Source organism: Pantherophis guttatus, chromosome 4, assembly GCF_059756535.1.
Source record: "Pantherophis guttatus breed Tessera chromosome 4, ASM5975653v1, whole genome shotgun sequence".
NCBI lineage: Eukaryota > Metazoa > Chordata > Lepidosauria > Squamata > Colubridae > Pantherophis > Pantherophis guttatus.
The window spans coordinates 7,804,065-7,827,134 of NC_142066.1; the positions used below are offsets into that span (position 1 = coordinate 7,804,065).

At 41.3% G+C, this 23,070-nt stretch overlaps 1 protein-coding gene across 1 annotated transcript; it reads right to left on the reverse strand.

The window, feature by feature from the left end:
* Positions 1-7,361: 7,361 nt before the first annotated feature.
* On the reverse strand, positions 7,362-15,173 carry LOC148113652 (vomeronasal type-2 receptor 26-like). Its single transcript, XM_087893240.1, has 3 exons — positions 15,099-15,173; positions 9,445-9,571; positions 7,362-8,260 (listed from the first exon to the last, which is right to left on the reverse strand). The coding sequence occupies exons 1-3, from the start codon at positions 15,171-15,173 to the stop codon at positions 7,362-7,364; spliced, it is 1,101 nt and encodes a 366-aa protein (XP_087749366.1).
* Positions 15,174-23,070: the final 7,897 nt, after the last annotated feature.

Consider the following 23,070-nt stretch of genomic DNA (forward strand, 5'->3'; position numbering starts at 1 on the left):
ATAAAGATAAAGATAAAGATATAAAATATATCCAAGCAGCATTTTCCCCTAGCATTCTTTAAAGATTATAGAAACAAATACCTTGGAACTAGTTCAAATTTATGTACTAGATCAATTGTTTTAGAATAGAATAACAGAGTTGGAAGGGACCTTGGAGGTCTTCTAGTCCAACCAGCTTTTAATAGAAGCTATTCAAATCTTTCCTCAGCTATGATACTCAGAGCCCTGATACTCATTACCTGTACCTGACATTGTCATTTCAGAAAAAAATGCTAAGTAGTAGATCTTAAGCCATGCAGAATCTCTTAACAGAAACCTGTTGATGCACATTAATTATTCCATAACAACAATACGATTAAGAATTTTCTTTTCAACCCCTTCAGAACTTACTTGTGGAATCTTGAAGAATCTGATAATTTCAGCTATATAAAACGATGTGACAAAATCCAATCCCCCAATGATAGCCACCAGATTCTTCTGGCTATCACATTTGTAGTTAGGAACAAATTCCTGGGATTTAAAAAGTAGGTCCAGAGTGGTGCGATAGGTCATCCTTGAATTATAGTAACTGTCATAGATGTGGAATCCAAAAGTGACATTAGGTAAGATCTGGGAGTCCTCGTTGATCTCCTTCACAGCAAAGACCAAGGCAAGGATGTGCTGGTAGAACTTAATTATTACACTGCAAATGATTTAAACACCCCACTTGAAAAAGGAAGTTGACCATTCTCATAAGGTGGCATCCTTTCTATATTTTTCTATACAAACATTTCTTTCTTCAATGAAAGAAGCAAGATAATAGTTCTTCTTAAATGCTGAATAATTTGAATGAAGTTCAAATTTGCTTTTTCTACAATATTTGCATGATTTGCAATAAATATCTGCTACAAGAAATAAAACTAGTATTTTTCCCCCCAGGGAACCCCATTTATTTGCTAACTTTTTCCCCCACAAAATGGAATATGAACAATTCCAGCATGTATCAGTCATTTATTGTATGTATGTTATGTTAAGATTGACAATACTGATTTTTTAAAAAAGAAATGTTATCTTAAGCTAACTAATTGTTCTTCAGAAGATGTTTTGCACCTAAGTTTCATACATTATATGATGAACACTTTACCATAAAGTAAAGAAAATTGTTTATTCTGCCACAACTAGAAAGAATTGAAAGACTGAGACACTTAGATTAGATATAAAGCCTACATTTATATTGAAAACCTTTTACTCTCATAAGCAATTTTGGGGAAACTGATTAAGATAAGGGGAAAAAAAATCTTACTTTGGTATGTCATAAGATGTTATACAAGGATGTTCCTTAAAATTAATTTTATGAAGGTTGTAAAAGATGTGGGATACCATCCCACCAATGACGAGGTCACCAGGTTGGTACCACTCATGTGGAACAAGGAAAGCATCACTTGCAGGGCAGCTCAGAGTCACTATTTTCTTCACCAGAAACATTAGAAGGAGCAACATCTTCACTCTTGAAAATGTCTCCATCTTTCATCCCCTCCTACAATAAAGGTTGTATTATTCCAATAGCTAATCCAATGATTAATTCAAGGTTTAGATTTGAGAGTCCACCTAATCAGAAAATCCACCACTGGGTATTTGAAGATCCATGAGAATCTTCATGTCTTGAGTATCATAGGGGTTTGAACAAATACGCTGGCAGAGGAGAGGAGAGGGAGGAAACTCATTGCAATGACTCTGACATGCAGCCATTATTATCCTTGTGCCAATCCCCTTGGGTTCAAGATACGTTGATTGTTGTTGAATTGAAATAGTCTTCTATGCAGTCTTTGATGTTTTTACCTAGTTGAGAAAATGTGGGGATTCCTGTAGGAGGTGATTACTTTGTTTTTGATGAGAGAATACATGGCCAATGTTTAAATGCTTTTTCAAATTGCTTATAAAATTTACAAAGGGGAATTTGGAGTACAAAATACACATGATTTTTTAAATTTGTTTTACTTTTTTGACAATGAATGATAAATGCAGTTCAGTTTCATTTGCATAGCATTAAGATGCATAGATATTTTGGCATTCCTTCATTTTAAGAAGTTTTGTATGTTTTTTTATAAAAAATATATTATTATTTTTTTATAAAAAAATATAGAAATGATAAATAAATACCTAAATGCTCAAAATACTACCTCAATTCAACATCCACTACCTCAAAATACTACCTCAACTCAACAACAACCACTTCAATCTCAATCACAAGTAACCATCAACAGCAACAGCAAATAATTCAAACCCAACAAGTAATATATCCCTACTTATCAAAGACGCCATTGAATGTGAACAAAAATGTCCAAATGCTATTTTATTTGGCCTGGATGACAATGATGAATCTGATGATATCACAAAGGTTTACAACATTATAAGAAACTCCAATAAACCAAACATCATTGTGATGTCATCTGTGATCTTATATTGGAGGGGTGTGTGGACCTGGCAGGTATTACGGACCTGGCAGGTATTACGGAGACCTGGTTGGGCCAAGAGGGGGGGTCCCCCTCATTGAAATGTGCCCACCAGGTTTCCGTGCATTTCATCAGCCAAGGGCCCAGGGGAGGGGAGGGGGAGTGGCGGTGATTATTAGGGAGAGTCTTTGTCCGAGGGAGACCACTGTTCCTCAGATAGCCGGATGTGAGTCCCTCTTTGTGAAGTGGGGCCGTGGGGTGCAGATGGGTTTGCTGACTGCGTACCTGGCTCCCTGCCATGTGGCAGCGACCCTACCCGAGCTACTCGACGTCATCGCCGGAGTGGTGGTGGATACCCCCAGACTTATTGTCATGGGGGATTTCAACCTTCCATCCATGGGTGAGGCGTCAGAGGTGGTTCAGGAGTTCATGGCTTCCATGACGGCCATGGACCTGACCCAGTTAGTTCAAGGCCCCACTCACATAGGGGCACACACTCTGGACTTGATTTTCATCTCTGGTCAGTGGTTGAATGATCTTGGTAGAGGGGATTTAGATATTAAACCCTTGTCATGGACAGATCATTCGCTCCTTCACTTGGACTTTCCTACCGCTTCCCCCCGACCAAATGGTTCCGTCCCAGGCGCCTGATGGATCCCGAAAAGTTCCTGATGGAGCTTGGGCCATTTCCTGAGACTCTGACACACGACTTGACTGAAGAGCTGGTGGCCGCCTGGGAGAGTGCGGCCACCGGAGCTTTGGATCGCGTTGTGCCTTTGCGGCCTCTGACCCGATGCCGATCTCAATTGGCTCCTTGGTTCTCTGAGGAGCTGAGAGAGATAAAGCATCGGAAAAGACGCCTAGAGAGCATTTGGAGGACTAGTCATTCTGATTCCAACCGGACACAGGTGAGGTCTTATATCAAGACCTACCTAGTGGTGATAAAAGCGGCAAAATCTAACCATTTTTCTGCTCTTATCGCATCTGCAGAGAACCGCCCAGCCGCCCTGTTTAGGGTGACCCACTCCCTTCTTCGGGGGGGAGTGCGGGAAGATCCCTTGCAGGGTCGAGCTGAGGATTTTGTGCAATTCCTGCACGATAAAGTCGCTCGGATTCGGGAAGGCTTGGACTCCGACTGGGTGAGTCCGGGGGAGGAGACGAGGGTAGGTCTTGAGAATATTACCTGGGAGGAGTTTGATCCTGTGGCTCCTGAGGATGTGGACAGGGTTCTGGGTAGGATTAGTGCCGCCACATGTTTATTGGACCCGTGTCCCTCCTGGTTGGTACTGGCCTCCCGGGAGGTTACACAAGGCTGGCTCCAGGGGATTATAACTGCTTCTCTGAGTGAGGGTGCGTTTCCCGCCACCTTGAAAGAGACGGTGGTGAGGCCCCTCCTCAAGAAGCCTTCCCTGGACCTGGCTGAATTAGCTAACTACCGTCCGGTCTCCAACCTTCGTTTTGTGGCAAAGGTTGTTGAGAGTGTGGTGGCACGACAACTGCCCAGGCACCTGGATGAAGCTATCTATCTAGACCCGTACCAGTCGGGCTTCAGGCAGGGGCACAGCACAGAAACGGCACTGGTTGCGTTGGTGGATGATCTCTGGAGGTCTCGGGACAGGGGTTGCTCCTCTGTCCTAGTCCTATTAGATCTCTCAGTGGCTTTTGATACCATCGACCATGGTATCATGCTGCAGTGGTTGAGAGGGTTAGGAATAGGGGGCACTATTCTGTGGTTGTTCTCCTCCTTCCTCTCCGACTGCTCGCAGTTCATGTTGGCTGGGGGGCAGAGGTCGACCTCGAGGCGTCTCGCATGGGGAGTGCCACAAGGGTCGGTCCTCTCGCCCCTTCTGTTCAACATTTATGTGAAGCCGCTGGGTGAGATCATCCATGGTTTTGGGGTGAAGTGTCATCTGTACGCTGATGATACTCAGCTGTACATCTCCACCCCAGACCACCCCAACGATGCCCTTGATGTGATGTCACACTGCCTGGAGGCCGTGCGGGTCTGGATGGGGAGGAACAGGCTCAGACTCAACCCGTCCAAGACCGAGTGGCTGTGGCTGCCGGCGTCCCGATATAGTCAGCAGGTGCCATTGCTGACAATTGGGGGTGAATCTTTGCCCCCCACAGAGAGGGCTCACAATCTGGGTGTCCTCCTGGATGCATGGCTGTCTTTAGAAGAGCATATGACAGCCGTGGCCAGGGGGGCCTTTTATCAGGTTCGCCTGATCCGCCAGTTGAAGCCCTTTCTGGACCGGGACGCCCTGCACACGGTCACTCATGCCCTTGTCACCTCCTGTCTGGACTACTGTAACACTCTCTATATGGGGCTCCCCTTGAAGAGCACTCGGAGGCTCCAACTGATCCAGAATGCGGCCACGTGGGTGGTTATGGGCGCAACTCATTGTGCCCGCTTGACACCCCTCCTGCGTGAGCTGCACTGGCTCCCAGTGGTCTTCCGGGTGCGATTCAAGGTTTTGGTTACCACCTTTAAAGCGCTCCATGGCATAGGACCCGGGTACCTTCGAGACCGTCTTCTGCCACCAATAGCCTCCCACCGACCAGTCCGTTCCCACAGAGAGGGTCTCCTCAGGGTGCCATCAGCCAAGTTATGTCGGCTGGTGACACCCAGGGGGAGGGCCTTCTCTGTGGGAGCCCCAGCCCTGTGGAATGAACTGCCCCCGGAAATACGTAAGATCTCCGACCTCCGGGTGTTTCGCTGCGCACTGAAGACCCTGTTGTCTCCCCCGCCAGGCAGGGCTATCAACATAATAATTTTAAATTGGGGTATTTTAAATTTTTGGGGTTTTAAATCGGCCAAATCTATTTAATTATTTTAATTTTTAATCATTGTTGTGTCCTGTGTTTTTAAATTGGCTCTACACCGCCCTGAGTCCTTCGGGAGAAGGGCGGTATAGAAATAAAATAATAATAATAATAATAATAATAATAATAATAATAATAATAATAATAATAATAATAATAATAATATTATTATTATTATTATTATTATTATTATTATTATTATTATTATTATTATTATTATTGAAATTTCAAGAAATGGCCCTGAGTTCAAATATAACAATGCATATTCATACATACAATAAATTCAATTGCCAAAACCAACATCAGCCATAACAAACTTCGCTCACATCCAGACTTATCCATATTGCAAAGAATCCGTTCCCATGAACTCTAATAAGAACTTAAAAGACGTCAATTTTTGGGACTATCCAGAGGAACAGGCCAATTAGCTTTGGGATATAAAGATTCATAAATATTGAACTTTTTGAGAAGTGACTTTGGTTTGAATATCTGGTTTTTTGACTATTGGACAAAAAAGAAACAAAATAAAATTAAACGAGATGCTCCATCAGCAAGAAATGAGTGGAATTTCGGAAGAAATGGTGTCAATAATTCAGAGTATTAACAATACTTTGACAAGAAGCTATAAGGAGATTATGAATAAAATGCGGAACATAGATGAAGAGCTGGAAAAGATGACACAAAGGACAAGGAGTGTCCAAGATGCTCAGGAAGAGGAGGATCCAATTGAAAGAGTAGATGAAAAAACAGAGACAAACCAACAAATAAAACAAAATGAGAACAAGGAGATAAAAATAAAAATAATAATGACTGATGAAACAAGCTGAGGGGAGAGTATTTTAAGGGAATTAAAAGAGGAACTGGAGTTGCAGGAAGACTTTTTTGGAAGAGAGATAGGGGCAAGAGCAGTTATCTCGAAAATTAGACAATGGAATAGAGCTGAGAAGGGAGAAATGTTTAAAATGATTGGTCAAGATGTGGAAGCAGATAGAGATAAATATCCAAGAGAGGAATATGGGAGGCAAGCTAAGAAATGAACAATTAATGCTTTAAAGTGGGCAAGAGATGATGGATAGAAAGGGAATCTTTTTAAAATATAATAATGGCATAATTAAAAGTTAGAATAGGGATGGAAACTAGAGAGAGGGGGATCAATGGAACACATATTTTTACATAATAAGATGAAGTAATAACAAGAGGGGAATTCAGAATTTGAACGATGGTAGTATTAAGCATGTTTGAATAAAATGGTGATTGGCATAAAAAAATAACATATTGAAATATTGAATAACTAAATAATGAAAGATTAAACTCAACAAAAATATGTGTACTATTACCAGAATTATATAAACTTGTCAAACCTAATAAATATGATGAATATTATTTTATTTGTACTAAAATGTAAGACACTCAGGTATGCATGTAAAAAAAATAAAAACCTTGGGGAAAAAAAGAAAAAGGCCAAACTTCTAATTTCAAACAAATTCAAATCACTCTTTATTATGGTCTTTGGTCAGTACAACTTTGAAAAAAGGATGAAGCAGAAAGAAGGATACATTTAATTTCATTTCATCAAATTTTCCATATTACTGAAATCTGAAAGTAGGTTGCAATGAAGATAGAATTATGGACAGAGAGCAAATGGTTATGACCCAGCATGAAAGTCTAATGTAAAATGCAGTTAAATGTATGGGATTTACAAACTAAATAGGTTATCATTTTGAAGAAGCCTAACAAATCCGAAACTGATATCCTATAATACTATGTTAAACATATATTCATAAAATGGTAATTAGCCTTCTACTATATTTAAGTAGTGCTTTATGAAAGAATCTTGGAAAAATGGTAAAAATGTGGCAACTTAGATTTAGAATAACTTTATTGTCACTTTAAATGTACAATAATCAGCATACATTAAAAGGAAATTTCATTGCATACAGCTTTCAGAGGGGCACAACCTCCAATATACACTACATAAGCATGACAAAATAAATAAATACAAAATTATGCATATACTTTCATAACCACATATATATTAAAGATATATATTACACAGAGAAACAACACAGTGTAATTTGGATGTATACATATACACTTGGGGAACTAATTCCTCCTTATGAGTAGCTCTCTGTGGTTTAGTTCAGGCCTGAAAACAATGATGTAGCACTTTGGCAGAAATATGCATCCCAGTAATGCAGCACTGGAGGCCAAGATGGAGAAGACCTCCACAGCTACCATGGCTTTTCCCTTTGTGCTCAGATAGGCTGGAAAGAAGGAGATCCACACACTGCAAAAGGCCAACATGCTGAAGGTGATGAACTTGGCTTCATTAAAGCTGTCAGGTAATTTACGGGCAAGAAAAGCCACAATAAAGCTGGCGATGGCCAAGATACCCATGTAGCCCAAGACACAGTAGAAGAATGAAGCTGACCCTTCATTGCACTGTAAAATCATTTCTTGGACCGCTGAGTGCATGTCCAACTCAGGGAATGGGGGAAATGTCGACAACCAAAGGATACAAATACATACCTGGAAGAGAGAGCAGGAGAGGACAATAGCAAGAGCCAATCTTTTCCCCACCCATTTTCTCATCTGAGATCCTGGTTTATTGGCCATGAAAGCAACAACTACAGTGATGGTTTTGGCCAGTACACTGGAAATGGCCACTGAGAAAGTGATGCCAAACATTGATTGTCGAAGAAGGCAGATCAGTTTGCTAGGCTGACTGAGAAAGAGCAAAGAGGAGAGAAAACAGAGCTGAAGAGAGACAAGCAGGGTGTAGGTGAGTGACTGGTTGTTGGCTCTGACAATGGGAGTATCCCTGTGCTTAATAAAAGTTTCAAGTACCCAAGATGTCAAGAAGAAGAAACAAAGAGCTGTTGAGGCTAAACCAATCCCCAAGGTTTCTTCAAAGGTTAGAAACACCACCGATTTCAGAATACATCCTTTCTTTTCTTTATTTGGATAATGATCTTCTGAACATTGAAAACAGTCATCTATATCTGGAAGAAAAATCAAGGAAATTTGTCAAGGCATTCCAAATTATTGAAAATTACCTTACTAATTTTATGCATCCTCAAATGGTATATTGAAGTTTGCTTAAGTATAATGAAAGTTGGTAGAATTTTATACCAGAATAACCCGTGTATTCCAGTCCCCTGAACTCACTCCCAGTTCCTAGATTGCATACTCTCAGAGGCCCTGGTGTTCAGCCGTTGCTTAATGCAAAGTTGCTTAACAACAATGCTCTTCTCATTCAAGATCTCATTAAGGAGGAGTGAGTCAACCTAGCTGTCAGGGTTCCAAGAAACACTTCAACAAAAGAGACTCCAAGGCTTGAGTTTCCTCAAAGTTCCATTTTATTAGAGGTGTTGTATGGGCACATCTGGGAAAACCCGAATCTGAAAGTTTCCAGGTTTTCACCACCCACTGAAATATGAGCCAGCAATGTGCAGCAGCTGCCAAAAAAGCCAACACAGTTCTAGGCTGCATAATCAGAGGGATAGAATCAAGATCACGTGAAATGTTAATACCACTTTATAATGCCTTGGTAAGGCCACACTTGGAAATTGCATCCAGTTTTGGTCACCATGATGTAAAAAAGATGTGGAGACTCTAGAAAGAGTGCAGAGAACAGCAACAAAGATGATGAGACTGGAGGCTAAAACATATGAAGAATTGTTGCAGGAACTGGGCATGGCTAGTTTAATGAAAAGAAGGACTAGGGGAGACATGATAGCAGTGTTTCAATATCTCAGGGGCTGCCACAAAGAAGAGGGAGTCAAGCTATTCTCCAAAGCACCTGAGGGTAGGACAAGAAGCAATGGGTGGAAACTAATCAAGGAGAGAAACAATTTAGAACTAAGGAGAAATTTCCTGACAGTTAGAACAATTAATTAGTGGAATAACTTGCCTCCAAAAGTAGTGAACGCTCCAACACTGGAAGTTTTTAAGAAGATGTTGGATAACCATTTGTCTGAAGTGGTGTTGGGTTTCCTGCCTAAGCAGGGAGTTGGACTAGAAGACCTCCAAGGTCCCTTCCAACTCTGTTATTCTATATATCTGAAAGGAAAATCAAGCATATTTTTTTCATCTAGACATTCCATATTATTGAAAATTACCTTCTTCATTTTATTCACCAAAGCTTACTTAAGGATAATGTAAAATGGTAGAATTGCTACCCTACCATTTTGATTTGAAATCTTCCCTTCTGGACATGGAACACAGTCATAGCAGCAGAACTGATCCCCCTCAATCCTTTTCTTCCAGGATCCAGGGAAACAAGGGTCATTACATCGAGAAATTGGAAGAACCTGGTGATAAGCATAAAAGGCTTTGAAAAGTGAGATATTTAATACAGTTTGTAATCTTTCTCCTTTATGGAGATGAATTATTTTTGACTTTCCAAAATGATATGGAATTTATCAACTTCATCAACAACTAAAAAAGATATAGAAATTATAATGCTTCATAAAAGGTCCTGTTTGAAGGACAATGGTGAGTAAATAATTGCACCTCATGACATAGTCATGGAAACATGGCCACTTTTATGATTTCAAATTGAAATGCAAACCAAGTACACAAACATGGCTTTTGTATTGTATTGTATTGTATTGTATTGTATTGTATTGTATTGTATTGTATTGTATTGTATTGTATTGTATTGTATTGTATTGTATTGTATTATAATTTCGTCAAATGGGTGAGTGCTTGACCATCAATAACATTGGAAAAGAATGTGCCACTGTTTATTTTACAAAACCAGAAATCAGATTTCTAAACAGACTGATCACTAATTAGATACCTGGTTAAAAGGTGAATTCCAGACAATCAGCTCTTCATCAATGATTAATTCCTTCCCTTTTGGAGCTTGTAGATCTAGCTTTCCAACTCTAACTCTCTGAAAGGATCTATTTGGAAAAGTGATCAAGTTGGTGATGTCGAATCCACCTGTTGCTTCCCCTTTCTCATTCAGGAACACTGTCTCCCCAGCTGAATTGTTAAAAGAAATGCCTTGAAGAAATGAATGGAGCTACTTGGAAGAGAATACAAGAGAGAGGGAATTGAAAGCAATATAGCAGAGAACATCATATTCAAATTTCATCCACTCATTATTTCCATTCCAATACCTATTATTAAATATCTATACTTAGAAATTTGATAATCAATATTGCATGGAAATCTACATGTCCACACTATTATTTGTTTGATACTATTTTAAGGAAAAGTAAGAATTAACTGAAGCAGAATGAAAATAGGTTTTTGGAATTGTGTGACTTTCTTCAATTTTGTTTTAGGCCTATTACTTAAACAACTAATTTAAGACAAAGGTAGTCCCCGATTTGCAATCACAATTAAGCCAAAATTTATGTTGCTAAAGTGAGAAATGTGTTAGGTGAGATTTTCCCCATTTACGATTTTTCTTGCCATATTTGTTAAGTGAATTACTGCAGTTGTTACGTTCATTACACTGTTGTTAAGTGAATCTGGCTTTCCCATTAATTTTTTTTAACAGATTAACAGAGTTGGAAAGGATCTTGCAGGTCATCGAGTCCAAGCAGGAGACCCTACATCTGCCTCTACCTAGGATCGAACTCACAACCTCCTGATTGTGAGGCAAGAGCTCCACCTCTAGGCCTTCGGGTCTTGTTTTGTTTTCTGACATTTTGTTTTCTGACATTTTGCGCGTCAGAAGGTCACAAAAGGTGATCACATGGCCCCAGGACACTGCAACTGTCATAAATATGACTCAGTTGCCAAGCATCTGAATTTTGATTACATGTCCTTGAGAATGATGCAGCAGTCATAAGGGTGAAAAATGGTCATTACTCACTTCAAACGGACAGTAAGTGAATTGTTGTAAGTCTATAGTAAGGACTATCTGTAGTTCATATCTAATCTTTCCTCATTGGTGCAAAGGTATTTGAGAATCTGAGTTCTGACTAACTTACTTTAACCAGATTTTAGAACTCAAGCTTTCTTCAATAGATAAAAGTAAGGTAGAGGCCAGAGGTGAAATGCTACCGGTTTGGACTGGTTCAGTCGAACCGGTAGTGGCAGAAGCACGTGGTTCAGAGAACTGGTAGCGGCGACAGTGTGAGGCTCCGCCCATCCAGCCGGACGTTGTTACTTCCTGGTTTTGCGCAGGCTTTGCGCATAAACAGAGGGTCCAAGCGTGTGCACGAAGCATGCGCTAACGTGCAGAACATGCATTTCCGAACCGGTAGGGAAGGTAAGTAGATTTCACTCCTGGTAGAGACTATTCCAAACATAAGTTTGTTTCATAGTATGGATTTTTTTAAAAAAAATTTGATTTATATGCCGCTCTTCTCCGGAGACTCAGGGCGGCTTACAATGCGTTTATTTATTTATTTATTTTATTTTTCATATTTGTATACCGCCCTACTCCCGAAGGACTCAGGGCAGTGAACAGCCATAATAAATACAAATACATATAGAAGTTAAAAACTATTAAGAAACAGATTAAGTAATTTAGGCTCAAAGATTAAAAACATCCAAATTTATCTAAAGAGGTTTAAAACCCAATTTAAAAGCCAGTTTAAAAGCCAATTAAAAAGGGAGAGTTAGGCCAGACCAGCTTGTTGGAATAGAAATGTTTTCAGGGCACGGTGGAATATGCGTAAGCCTTGGATGTTTCGTAACTCCGGGGGAAGCCCGTTCCAGATGGTAGGTGCCCCCACAGAAAAGGCTCTCCCCCTGGGGGCCGTCAGTCGACATTGTTTGGCCGACGGCACCCTGAGGAGTCCCTCTCTATGGGAGCGAACTGGTCGGTGAGAGGCTATTGGTGGCAGGAGGCGGTCTTGTAAGTACCCTGCTCCTGAGCCATGGAGCACTCTAAAGATAGTAACCAAAACCTTGAAGCGCACCCGGAAGACCACTGGGAGCCAGTGCAGCTCGTGCAGGAGGGGGGTTACATGAGAGCGCCACATTGCTCCCATTACCACCCGCGCGGCCGCATTCTGGACCAGTTGGAGCCTTCAGGTGGTTCTCAAGGGGAGCCCCATGTAGAGAGCATTACAATAATCCAGGCGTTAAGCAATAGCCTTCATACTTTTGTATATTTATACAAAGTCAGCTTATTGCCCCCACAAACTGGGTCCTCAATTTACCTACCTTAGAAAGGATGGAAGGCTGAGTCAACCTTGAGCTTGGTGAGATTCGAACTTACAGTAATTGCAGACAGCTGGTGTTAATCACAATGCTATCAGTCTGCTGAGCCACCAGGCCCCTGTAAAAAGGACCACTTTTATTTTACTCCTCTAAATCTCTGATAAAGACAAAAAGCTCAGCTTGTCACTCATGAAAAGTTCACGAGCCACACAGAAAGAGAATTGATTATTTTTCGAAGAGACAATGAAAAGTAACCTAAATTATCATTTTAACTATCTCCTATTGTGCAAGCTATGGTGATTTATTAAAGAAATCCTACTGACAACTAAATCATGATTTTTATAATAGATTCTGAAAGATCAGAATATCAGAATAACCAAATAATAATAATTTTTTAATAATAATAATTTTATTTCTATACCGCCCTTCTCCCGAAGGACTCAGGGTGGTGTACAGCCTAATTAAAAACAGAATAAACATCAATTTAAAATAATTTAAAAATATTAAATAAATTTGGCTTAATTTAAAACCCCAAAAATTTAAAACATCCAATTTAAAATTATATTGCTAACCCAGCCTGGCGGAACAATAGGGTCTTGAGTGTGCAGCGAAATACCCGGAGGTCAGAAATCTTATGAATTTCCGGGGGCAGTTCATTCCACAGGGCTGGGGCTCCCACAGAGAAGGCCCTCCCCCTGGGTGTCACCAGCTGACATGACTTGGCCAATGGCACCCTGAGGAGACCCTCTCTGTGGGAGCGGACTGGCCTGTGGGAGACTATTGGTGGCAGAAGACGGTCTCGAAGGTACCCGGGTCCTATGCCATGGAGCGCTTTCAAGGTGGTAACCAACACCTTGAATCGCACCCGGAAGACCACTGGGAGCCAGTGCAGCTCGCGCAGGAGGGGTGTCACGTGGGCGCAACGGGTTGCACCCATAACCACCCGCGCAGCCACATTCTGGACCACTTGGAGCCTCTGAGTGCTCTTCAAGTGGAGCCCCATGTAGAGAGCATTGCAGTAGTCCAACCGGGAGGTAACAAGGGCGTGAGTGACTGTGCACAGGGTGTACCGATCCAGAAAGGGCTGCAACTGGCGAATCAGGCGGACCTGATAAAAGCCCCCCCTGGCCACGGCCGTCATATGTTCTTCTAAAGACAGCCATGCGTCCAGGAGGACACCCAGATTGCGAGCCCTCTCTGTGGGGGGCAAAGATTCACCCCCAATAGTCAGCGATGGCACCTGCTGACTATATCGGGACGCCGGGAGCCACAACCACTCGGTCTTGGAAGGGTTGAGTCTGAGCCTGTTCCTCCTCATCCAGACCCACACGGCCTCCAGGCAGCAAGACATCACATCAAGGGCATCGTTGGGGTGGTCTGGGGTGGAGATGTACAGCTGAGTGTCGTCAGCGTACAGGTGACACTTCACCCCAAAACCACGGATGATCTCACCCAGCGGCTTCACATAAATGTGGAACAGGAGGGGCGAGAGGACCGACCCTTGCGGCACTCCCCATGCGAGATGCCTCGAGGTCGACCTCTGTCCCCCTGCCAACACAAACTGCGAGCGGTCAGAGAGGAAGGAGGAGAACCACCGCAGAACGGTGCCCCCTATTCCCAACCCCCTCAACCGCCGCAGCATGATACCATGGTCGATGGTATCAAAAGCTGCTGAGAGGTCTAATAGGACTAGGACAGAGGAGCAACCCCTGTCCCGAGCCCTCCAGAGATCATCCACCAACGCGACCAATGCCGTTTCTGTGCTGTACCCCTGCCTGAAGCCCGACTGGCACGGGTCCAGATAGATAGCTGCATCCAGGTGTCGGGGAAGCTGTCGTGCCACCACGCTCTCAACAACCTTCGCCACAAAACGAAGGTTGGAGACCGGACGATAGTTGGCTAATTCAGCCGGGTACAGGGAAGGCTTCTTGAGGAGGGGTCTCACTACCGCCTCTTTCAAGGCGGCAGGAAAGGCACCCTTGCTCAAAGAAGCAGTTATAATCCCCTGGAGCCAGCCTCGTGTAACCTCCCGGGAGGCCAGTACCAACCAGGAGGGACACGGGTCCAATAAACACGTGGCGGCACTAATCTTACCCAGAACCCTGTCCACATCCTCAGGAGCCACAGGATCAAACAACAGTATCCAGCCATTCTGTATCTATTTTATACCACACAATATAACAGTGTTTGAAGGACCTTTGAGATCTTTTAGTACAACACCCTATTCAAGGAGAAGACCCTACAACACTTCAGACAAATGGCTGCCTAATCTGTTCATAAAAATCTCCAGTGATGGAGCACCCAGGACCTTTGATGGGAATTTTTTACTCTAGTTAGTTGTTCTCACTATCAATATTTTTTCATTATGTCTGCATTTTTTTTTATCATAAGTAAGTTGCAGAATTATAAATTAACATATTAAGACCTTCAACAATGGGTTCAAAAGACAATTCTATGTCAAACTGCTCATTGAAATAAAAAAGGGTGTCAAATGCAAAGGGAATACCTGCCAAGGTTGCAGATTTGGAAGATCAGATATTTTACCCATCAGGGTTTTCTTCCTATTGAAACCCAACGTGTGTAGATCCTGCAAAGCATGAGCCACAGAATAAACAGCATTGTAGATGGTGTAGCTTTGGCCAGTCATTTCCATTTCAAACACAGGCCCAGGAAGGTCCTCCAGCTTCATCTCCCCAGTGCATTTCCTACTATGCATTTCTTGTAACTCTGGTTTTTGAAATGAACAATCAAATGATTGTTCCCAAACATGCTGTCGAAACCCATCTCTGTTGTCTGAAAGAGGATTTATGGTCTGAAGATATTCCTTGAAACCTGCAACTGATCTTGAATGAACAGTGAAGGAAAGAGCCCCATGAAACATCTGGAGATCCCATTTTATTTGAACGCCTGATAGTATGAAATCAATCTGTGCAGTCATGATCCACACCTTTCTTAATAATGCAGTTTCCTTGCTTTCAGGATCTACCACAAATGTTACTAATCTTAGCCATATAATTGTCCAGGCTTCTCCATAGACAAGAAACACATTGGCTTCACTATTCATCATGTTAATGGAAGTCATTGAGATTGTTTGATAAAATTCATGGAAGGCTTCCATGTGGACTTGTTGAGCAATCCTTTCTATGAACGATGAGCAGATTCCGTTTTGTGAAAGTAAGGGCTGCATTTTCTGTAAGAAATTTTCTCCATTGTTGTTATCAACAACAAATATCCCAATCCATGTCCACTTGAAATGACGAAGCAGTTGGACAATCCCAATGTACTGATCATCTTCTTTTGGAACCATGAAATAAACTGAAGAGAGTTTACTAGTCTGAATTTCCTCTCGGGCTAATGATCCGTATGTCAGCTAAAAGAAGGCCAGTAGTATTCTGTTGAGTTCTTAAATAAAATGTAATTTTCGTATCTAGATTTCATATAAAATATATCCAAGCAGCATATTCCCCTAGCATTCTTTAAAGAATATAGAAACAAATACCTTGGAACTAGTTCAAATTTATGTACTAGATCAATTGTTTTAGAATAGAATAACAGAGTTGGAAGGGACCTTGGAGGTCTTCTAGTCCAACCAGCTTTTAATAGAAGCTATTCAAATCTTTCCTCAGCTAAGATACTCAGAGCCCTGATACTCATTACCTGTAGCTGACATTGTCATTTCAGAAAAAAATGCTAAGTAGTAGACCTTAAGCCATGCAGAATCTCTTAACAGAAACCTGTTGATCCGCATTAATTATTCCATAACAACAATACGATTAAGAATTTTCTTTTCAACCCCTTCAGAACTTACTTGTGGAATCTTGAAGAATCCAATAATTTCAGCTATATAAAATGATGTGACAAAATCCAATCCCCCAATGATAGCCACCAGATTCTTCTGGCTATCACATTTGTAGTTAGGAACAAATTCCTGGGATTTAAAAAGTAGATCCAGAGTGGTGCGATAGGTCATCCTTGAATTATAGTAACTGTCATAGATGTGGAATCCAAAAGTGACATTAGGTAAGATCTGGGAGTCCTCGTTGATCTCCTTCACAGCAAAGACCAAGGCAAGGATGTCCTGGTAGAACTTAGTTATTACACTGCAAATGATTTAAACACCCCACTTGAAAAAGGAAGTTGACCATTCTCATAAGGTGGCATCCTTTCTATATTTTTCTATACAAACATTTCTTTCTTCAATGAAAAGAGCAAGATAATAGTTCTTCTAAAATGCTGAATAATTTGAATGAAGTTCAAATTTGCTTTTTCTACAATATTTGCATGATTTGCAACAAATATCTGCTACAAGAAATAAAACTAGTGTTTTTTCCCTCCCAGGGAACCCCATTTATTTGCTAACTTTTTCCCCCACAAAATGGAATATGAACAATCCCAGCATGTATCAGTCATTTATTGTATGTATGTTTTGTTAAGATTGACAATACTGATTTTTTTAAAAAAAGAAATGTTACCTTAAGCTAACTAATTGTTCTTCAAAAGATGTTTTGCACCGAAGTTTTATCCATTATATGATGAACACTTTACCGTGAAGTAAAGAAAGTTGTTTATTCTGCCACAACTAGAAAGAATTGAAAGACTGAGACACTTAGATTAGATATAAAGCCTACATTTATATTGAAAACCTTTTACTCTCATAAGCAATTTTGGGGAAACTGATTAAGATAAGGGGAAAAAAATCTTACTTTGGTATGTCATAAGGTGTTATACAAGGATGTTCCTTAAAATTAATTTTTTGAAGGTTGTAAAAGATGTGGGACACCATCCCACCAATGACGAGGTCACCAGGTTGGTACCATTCATGTGGAACAAGGAAAGCATCACTTGCAGGGCAGCTCAGAGTCACTATTTTCTTCACCAGAAACATTAGAAGGAGCAACATCTTCACTCTTGAAAATGTCTCCATCTTTCATCCCATCCTACAATAAAGGTTGTATTATTCCAATAGCTAATCCAATGATTAATTCAAGGTTTAGATTTGAGAGTCCACCTAATCAGAGAATCCACCATTGGGTATTTGACGATCCATGAGAATTTTCATGTCTTGAGTATCATAGGGGTTTGAACAAATACGCTGGCAGAGGAGAATAGAGGGAGGAAACTCATTGCAATGACTCTGACATGCAGCCACTATTATCCTTGTTGCAATCCCCTTGGGTTCAAGATACATTGATTGTTGTTGAATTGAAATAGTCTTCTATGCAGTCTTTGATGTTTTTACCTAGTTGAGAAAATGTGGGGATTCCTGTAGGAGGTGATTACTTTGCTTTTGATAAGAGAATACATGGCCAATGTTTAAATGCTTTTTCAAATTGCTTATAAAATTTACAAAGGGGAATTTGGAGTACAAAATACACATGATTTTTTAAATTTGTTTTACTTTTTTGACAATGAATGATAAATGCAGTTCAGTTTCATTTGCATAGCATTAAGATGCATAGATATTTTGGCATTCCTTCATTTTAAGAAGTTTTGTATGTTTTTTTATAAAAAAATATATTAAAAAGTTTTTTTTATAAAAAAATATAGAAATGATAAATAAATACCTAAATGCTCAAAATACTACCTCAATTCAACATCTACTACCTCAAAATACTACCTCAACTCAACAACAACCACTTCAATCTCAATCACAAGTAACCATCAACCCAGCAAATAATTCAAACCCAACAAGTAATATATCCCTACTTATCAAAGACGCCATTGAATGTGAACAAAAATGTCCAAATGCTATTTTATTTGGCCTGGATGACAATGATGAATCTGATGATCTCACAAAGGTTTACAACATTATAAGAAACTCCAATAAATCAAACCTCTCCCCTGATGACATCATTGTGATGTCATCTGTGATCTTATATTGGAGGGGGGTGCGGACCTGGCAGGTATTACGGACCTGGCAGGTATTACGGAGACCTGGTTGGGCCAAGAGGGGGGGGTCCCCCTCGTTGAAATGTGCCCACCAGGTTTCCATGCATTTCATCAGCCAAGGGCCCAGGGGAGGGGTGGGGGAGTGGCGGTGATTATTAGGGAGAGTCTTTGTCCGAGGGAGACCACTGTTCCTCAGATAGCCGGATGTGAGTCCCTCTTTGTGAAGTGGGGCCGTGGGGTGCAGATGGGTTTGCTGACTGAGTACCTGGCTCCTTGCCACGTGGCAGCGACCCTACTCGAGCTACTCGATGTCATCGCCGGGGTGGTGGTGGATACCCCCAGACTTATTGTCATGGGGGATTTCAACCTTCCATCCGCGGGTGAGGCGTCAGAGGTGGTTTGGGAGTTCATGGCTTCCATGACGGCCATGGACCTGACCCAGTTAGTTCAAGGCCCCACTCACATAGGGGCACACACTCTGGACTTGATTTTCATCTCTGGTCAGTGGTTGAATGATCTTGGTAGAGGGGACTTAGATATTAAACCCTTGTCATGGACAGATCATTTGCTCCTTCACTTGGACTTTCCTACGCTTCCCCCCGACCAAATGGTTCCGTCCCAGGCACCTGATGGATTCTGAAAGGTTCCTGACAGAGCTTGGGCCGTTTCCTGAGACTCTGACACACGACTTGACTGAAGAGCTGGTGGCCGCCTGGGAGAGTGCGGCCGCCGGAGCTTTGGATCACGTTGTGCCTTTGCGGCCTCTGACCCGATGCCGATCTCAATTAGCTCCTTGGTTCTTTGAGGAGCTGAGAGAGATGAAGCGTCAGAAAAGACGCCTAGAGAGCATTTGGAGGACTAGTCATTCTGATTCCGACCGGACACAGGTGAGATCTTATATCAAGACCTACCTAGTGGCGATAAAAGCGGCAAAATCTAACCATTTTTCCGCTCTTATCGCATCTGCAGAGAACCGCCCAGCCGCCCTGTTTAGGGTGACCCACTCCCTTCTTCGGGGGGGAGTGCAGGAAGATCCCTTGCAGGGTCGAGCTGAGGATTTTGTGCAATTCCTGCACGATAAAGTCACTCGGATTCGGGAAGGCTTGGACTCCGACTGGGTGAGTCCGGGGGAGGAGACGAGGGTAGGTCTTGAGAATATTACCTGGGAGGAGTTTGATCCTGTGGCTCCCGAGGATGTGGACAGGGTTCTGGGTAGGATTAGTGCCGCCACATGTTTATTGGACCCGTGTCCCTCCTGGTTGGTACTGGCCTCCCGGGAGGTTACACGAGGCTGGCTCCAGGGGATTATAACTGCTTCTCTGAGTGAGGGTGCCTTTCCCGCCACCTTGAAAGAGACGGTGGTGAGGCCCCTCCTCAAGAAGCCTTCCCTGGACCCGGCTGAATTAGCTAACTACCGTCCAGTCTCCAACCTTCGTTTTGTGGCAAAGGTTGTTGAGAGTGTGGTGGCACGACAACTGCCCAGGCACCTGGATGAAACTATCTATCTAGACCCGTACCAGTCGGGCTTCAGGCAGGGGCACAGCACAGAAATGGCATTGGTCGCGTTGGTGGATGATCTCTGGAGGGCTCGGGACAGGGGTTGCTCCTCTGTCCTAGTCCTATTAGATCTCTCAGCGGCTTTTGATACCATCGACCATGATATCATGCTGCAGCGGTTGAGAGGGTTAGGAATAGGGGGCACCATTCTGTGGTGGTTCTCCTCCTTCCTCTCCGACCGCTCGCAGTTCGTGTTGGCAGAGGGGCAGAGGTCGACCTCGAGGCATCTCGCATGGGGAGTGCCACAAGGGTCGGTCCTCTCGCCCCTTCTGTTCAACATTTATGTGAAGCTAATTGGTCAAGATGTGGAAGCAGATAGAGATAAATATCCAAGAGAGGAATATGGGAGGCAAGCTAAGAAATGAACAATTAATGCTTTAAAGTGGGCAAGAGATGATGGATAGAAAGGGAATCTTTTTAAAATATAATAATGGCATAATTAAAAGTTAGAATAGGGATGGAAACTAGAGAGAGGGGGATCAATGGAACACACATTTTTACATAATAAGATGAAATAATAACAAGAGGGGAATTCAGAATTTGAACGATGGTAGTATTAAGCATGTTTGAATAAAATGGTGATTGGCATAAAAATAACATATTGAAATATTGAATAATTAAATAATGAAAGATTAAACTCAACAAAAATATGCGTACTATTACCAGAATTATATAAACTTGTCAAACCTAATAAATATGATGAATCTTATTTTATTTGTACTAAAATGTAAGATACTCAGGTATGCATGTAAAAAAAATAAAAACCTTGGGGGAAAAAAGAAAAAGAAAAAGGCCAAACTTCTAATTTCAAACAAATTCAGATCACTCTTTATTACGGTCTTTGGTCAGTACAACTTTGAAAAAAGGATGAAGCAGAAAGAAGGATACATTTAATTTCATTTCATCAAATTTTCCATATTACTGAAATCTGAAAGTAGGTTGCAATGAAGATAGAATTATGGACAGAGAGCAAATGGTTATGACCCAGCATGAAAGTCTAATGTAAAATGCAATTAAATGTATGGGATTCACAAACTCAATAGGTTTTCATTTAGAAGAAGCCTAACAAATCCGAAACTGATATCCTATAATACTATGTTAAACACATATTCATAAAATGGTAATTAGCCTTCTACTATATTTAAGTAGTGCTTTATGAAAGAATCTTGGAAAATGGTAAAAATGTGGCAACTTAGATTTAGAATAACTTTATTGTCACTTTAAATGTACAATAATCAGCATACATTAAAAGGAAATTTCATTGCATACAGCTTTCAGAGGGGCACAACCTCCAATATATACTACATAAGCATGACAAAATAAATAAATACAAAATTATGCATATACTTTCATAACCACATATATATTAAAGGACACAGAGAAACAACACAGTGTAATTTAGATGTATACATATACACTTGGGGAACTAATTCCTCCTTATGAGTAGCTCTCTGTGGTTTAGTTCAGGTCTGAAAACAATGATGTAGCACTTTGGCAGAAATATGCATCCCAGTAAGGCAGCACTGGAGGCCAAGATGGAGAAGACCTCCACAGCTACCATGGCTTTTCCTTTTGTGCTCAGATAGGCTGGAAAGAAGGAGATCCACACACTGCAAAAGGCCAACATGCTGAAGGTGATGAACTTGGCTTCATTAAAGCTGTCAGGTAATTTCCGGGCAAGAAAAGCCACAATAAAGCTGGCAATGGCCAAGATACCCATGTAGCCCAAGACACAGTAGAAGAATGAAGTTGACCCTTCATTGCACTGTAAAATCATTTCTTGGAGCGCTGAGTGCATGTCCAACTCAGGGAATGAGGGATATGTCGACAACCAAAGGATACAAATACATACCTGGAAGAGAGAGCAGGAAAGGACAGTAGAAAGAGCCAATCTTTTCCCCGCCCACTTCCTCATCTGAGTTCCTGGTTTAGTGGCCATGAAAGCAACAACCACAGTGATGGTTTTGGCCAGTACACTAGAAATGGCCACTGAAAAGGTGACACCAAACATTGATTGTCGGAGAAGGCAGGTCAGTTTGCCAGGCTGGCTGAGGAAGAGCAAAGAGGAGAGAAAACAGAGCAGAAGAGAGACAAGGAGGGTGTAGGTGAGGGACCGGTTGTTGGCTTTGACAATGGGAGTATCCCTGTGCTTAATAAAAGTTCCAAGTACCCAAGATGTCAAGAAGAAGAAACCAAGAGCTGCTGAGGATAAACCAATCCCTAAGGTTTCTTCAAAAGTTAGAAACACCACCAGTTTCAGGATACATCCTTTCTTTTTCTTATTTGGATAATGATCTTCTGAACATGGAAAACAGTCATCCATATCTGGAAGGAAAATCAAGGAATTTGTCACCTGGACATTCCAGATTACTGAAAATCAACCTTATTATTTGTATGCATCAAAGTAGTTCATTAAAGTTCGCTTAAGTCTAGTGAAAATTGGTAGAATGCCTAACCTACCATTTTGTTTTGAAATCTTCCCTTCTGGGCATAGAACACAGTCATAGCAGCAGAATTGATTGCCCTCAATTCCTTTCTTCCAGGATCCAGGGAAACAGGGGACATTGCATCTAGAAAGTGGATGAGCCTGGCAATAGTCATGAAAGGGTTTGAAATTGGAGATACTTAAAACAGTATGTAATTTTTGTCCTTTACAGAGGTAAAATACTTTTGACTTCCCCAAAAAATACTGATTTCATCAACTTCATCAACAATTTAAAAAGTTGTAGAAATTACAATGATGCAAACATGCAAGCATCCTTTTGTATTGTAATGTCATTTCGGCAATTTGACAAATGTCTGATCATCAACAACATTTGAAAAGAATATGCCATTGTTTATTTAAAATAAAACAGAAATCAGATTTGTAAACAGACTGCTTTCAATATGGGATCATAATGGATTAATCATGTAAACAATACTGTAAACAATACAGTAATTTGATACCTGGTTAAAAGCTGGGTGCCAGACAATCACATCTTCATCAATGAATAATTCCTTCCCTTTTGGAGCCTCTAAGTCCAGCTTTCCAGCTCTAACTCTCTGAAAGGATCTGTTTGGAAAAGTGATCAAGTTGGTGATGTCGAATCCACCTGTTGCTTCCCCTTTCTCATTCAGGAACACATTCTCCCCAGCTGAATTGTTAAAAGAAATGCCTTGAAGAAATGAATGGAGCTACTTGAAAGAGAATGAAAGAGAAAGGGGGTTGAATACAACGTAATAGAGAGGAGGACAC